The sequence below is a fragment of the Terrapene carolina genome, unplaced genomic scaffold (assembly GCF_002925995.2).
Source record: "Terrapene carolina triunguis isolate 2854851 unplaced genomic scaffold, T_m_triunguis-2.0 Scaffold32922, whole genome shotgun sequence".
Taxonomy (NCBI): Eukaryota; Metazoa; Chordata; order Testudines; family Emydidae; genus Terrapene; species Terrapene triunguis.
The window spans coordinates 433-3,227 of NW_020697273.1; the positions used below are offsets into that span (position 1 = coordinate 433).

The window sequence follows — 2,795 nt, forward strand, 5'->3', positions numbered from 1 at the left end:
CAAGTGCTGACGTGACCAAGTGACCAGGGCTGGGCACAGAGCAGGAGGCGGCGCCCAGCTGGGGTCAGCACCTCCTCTCTGGCTTTACTCTGCCGGGCCCGGGGAAGAGACCGTGAGAGGGAGGAGAGGGCAGCTGCCCTCTGGACCGTGCGGTACAAGAAATGGAGTGAGACCCAGTTCACTGGAGCCTCTGGCCCCTTCCCAGCCACCTCCAAGCTCCAGGGGCCATCAGCCCCTGAGAACATGCCCCTGCTCCATCCACGGCACCCAGGGACTCACCGTGTAGTGGCTGATGTCCTCTCTGTCCAGTGGCTTCGTCACCTTCAGCCACCCCGTCTCCCTTTCGATGATGAAGACACCCACAGGGGGGGTGTCTGCGCCCTGCCCCGTGATGCTGTAGAAAACCTTGGTCTCTTTGTCCCTGTTGGATTTGATCTGGTGCCGGAGAACGGGAGGGTCAGCCGGTGGATTCTCAGCACCGGGCCTGCCCTAGCCTGTGCTCCCCTCCCCGTCTGTCCAGAACCTGCAAGGAACTGCTCACATCCAGGCTGCTCCTCACTGCCTCACTTCCCCCCAAGTCCCTCCCCTCTCAAATCTTCTGCCCCGTGTAGATTCCTGGACGCTGCCCCTTTTTCACCAAGCAGCACCAGCATCATGTGGGACACCCATGCCAGCCCTGCGGCACCAACCCACCCCCCTGCTGGGATCTCCCACCTTTAGCTGAGTTGAGGGTACCAGAGACCACTATTGTACACAGGGCCTGAGCCACATAGGCAGGGGATAGTAAGGACTGGTGGGGGATGAATAGGAGACTAAGAAAGGGCAGGATCTGAAAAGGGAGGGGGGGAGAATGAGGGTTGCCATCCCAAACCCTCAATGAGGCCCTACCTAATTGCCCCAGAAGAAGCCCCCCCCTAAATAAATTAGGGTGAGGCAGGTCAGCAGGTTAATGTGGGGAGGGGACGCTCCTTGCGGCCACCCTGCAGGAGAACCAGGGCATCTTACACCAGAGCAGTCAAATGGGCGGACGCCTTTGCCATCAGCACACAATTCTGCTAAAGGTGCTGTTTATAATATATGCAAAATATTTGATAGTATGCAAAGTAGTATGCTGGTGAATTGCATAACACATTATGCAATGCATAACACATTATGCAATGGAGCTGCACTTGGCAGTATAAATTCCCCACAGCTCCCCACACATCCATACACACCGTGCCTGGCAGCTAGTGCCGGGCTGCCACCCCCCACACTGCCAAAGGCCTCCCATACCTGAACCAGCTGCTTGGGGAAGGGCCCCCTCTCATTCTCAGGGCAGTTGATTGGAGGGATGACCCAGTCTCTCTTCTGCCTCTTCTTGCCAGGGCTGGCCTTTGGGACCATCAGCCCAGCTGCCTGAAGGCAGGGGCAGAAGTCCTGCAGGGGCAGAGACAGCTGCTAGGAAGGGAGACATTGGGAACCCCAAATAGCCAAAGGAGGAGGTGAGTTCTGCCTGTTGCCTGGGAAGTGGTGCTGCCCTGGTGACTGTTGCTAGGTGTCTGTGGGGGTTGCAGGGTGTTCATTCCTGATGCCGACCTGGGACCAGACATGGAAATGCCCCATCAGGGCTGCTGGAGCTAGCACAGGGCTCTAGCTGGTGCATCCTGCTGCTGGGGCCAGCCTGAGTGGCAGGGAGATGCTGGTTAGTGTCCCTAGGGCTGCTCTGCAGGGCTGGGGGTGGCAGGCTCCCTGTGGGGCTCACCACAGCCTATGCTCCCTTGGCGGCTGCTTTCTCCTTCGCAGCTCCTGGAAACTGGCCGGAAAGCCCAGGATCCGACGTGAGAGGGGCCGGAGTGCCCTGGGGGGAGGGGGCTCAGAGCCCTGTCCTGGAACCAGACACCCCTGGCACACCACGGGAGCCAGGGCAGGGCGTGCACCGAGGCCAGGGCAATGTCCAGCCCCCGGCACAGGCTGCTCCGGATGGCAGCAGGGAGTGCAGGGCTGTAGCCGTCAGCAGCAGCCCATTCAGTGCAGGTTCCCAACACACATACACACACCCGTGGCCGTCCACTGCCCAGGACCGTGGGCAGCAGCACCCAGCCCACCACGATGGCACCCAGGGGCCAGGACAGGCCTCTTCCAAAGCAACTGACCCCGGGTACCAATGCTCCCTCCCCTTCCAGGACAGGTGGGGCTCAGGATGGGCATGGGCAGCTTCTCTGAGAGCACAGGCTGCAGCCCCCGTCGGGCCGCCGTGGGCAGAGGGACGGACCCCCAGGGCTGTGACACCTTCCCTTGAGCCCACACCCTGCCCCCTGCCCTGCCAATGTTTGCTCCTCTTCCCCATCCCCCGCCAGTGAGCCTGCCCCATCCCACACCCCCCAGGGCCCTCAGGCTCTACCCGCCTCCCAAAACTGTCTCCGTCCCCCAGGGCCCGTGCTCCCCAGTCCACCCCATCCCATGCCCCCCATGGCCTGCAGGCTCTACCTCCCTCCCAAATCTGCCTGCCCTGCCAGGGCTTGTGCTCCCCCTGCCCGCTCTGGGACCCATGCGCTCCCCCTGGAGTCTGGACACTGCCTGCTCTGCCGTCCACACTCCCCTTCCCCCCCCCCCCCCGTCCCCCCCCCCCCCCCCCCCCCCCCCGGTGTGGGGGCCCCCCCCCAGTCCCTAGGGGTGAGGGACCCCCTACCTGCGTGAGGAGGAAGAGGAGGGTGAGAGTGGAGCAGCGCATGGCTCTGGCTGTCTGCTGGCCCTGTGAGAGCCTCCCTCTGGCTGGCTGCGCCATGGGGCGGCTTCCCCACGCCCCCACCCCGACC

General features: G+C 62.8%; 1 protein-coding gene across 1 annotated transcript; it reads right to left on the bottom strand.

The window, feature by feature from the left end:
• Positions 1 to 279: 279 nt before the first annotated feature.
• On the bottom strand, positions 280 to 2,772 carry LOC113409384 (cadherin-1-like; the record flags this gene model as incomplete). Its single annotated transcript, XM_026663223.1, has 3 exons — positions 2,669 to 2,772; positions 1,273 to 1,416; positions 280 to 435 (listed from the first exon to the last, which is right to left on the bottom strand). Coding segments are annotated over exons 1-3 (396 nt in total), but the record flags the coding sequence as incomplete, so codon positions are not given.
• Between the last annotated feature and the right edge of the window lie 23 nt (positions 2,773 to 2,795).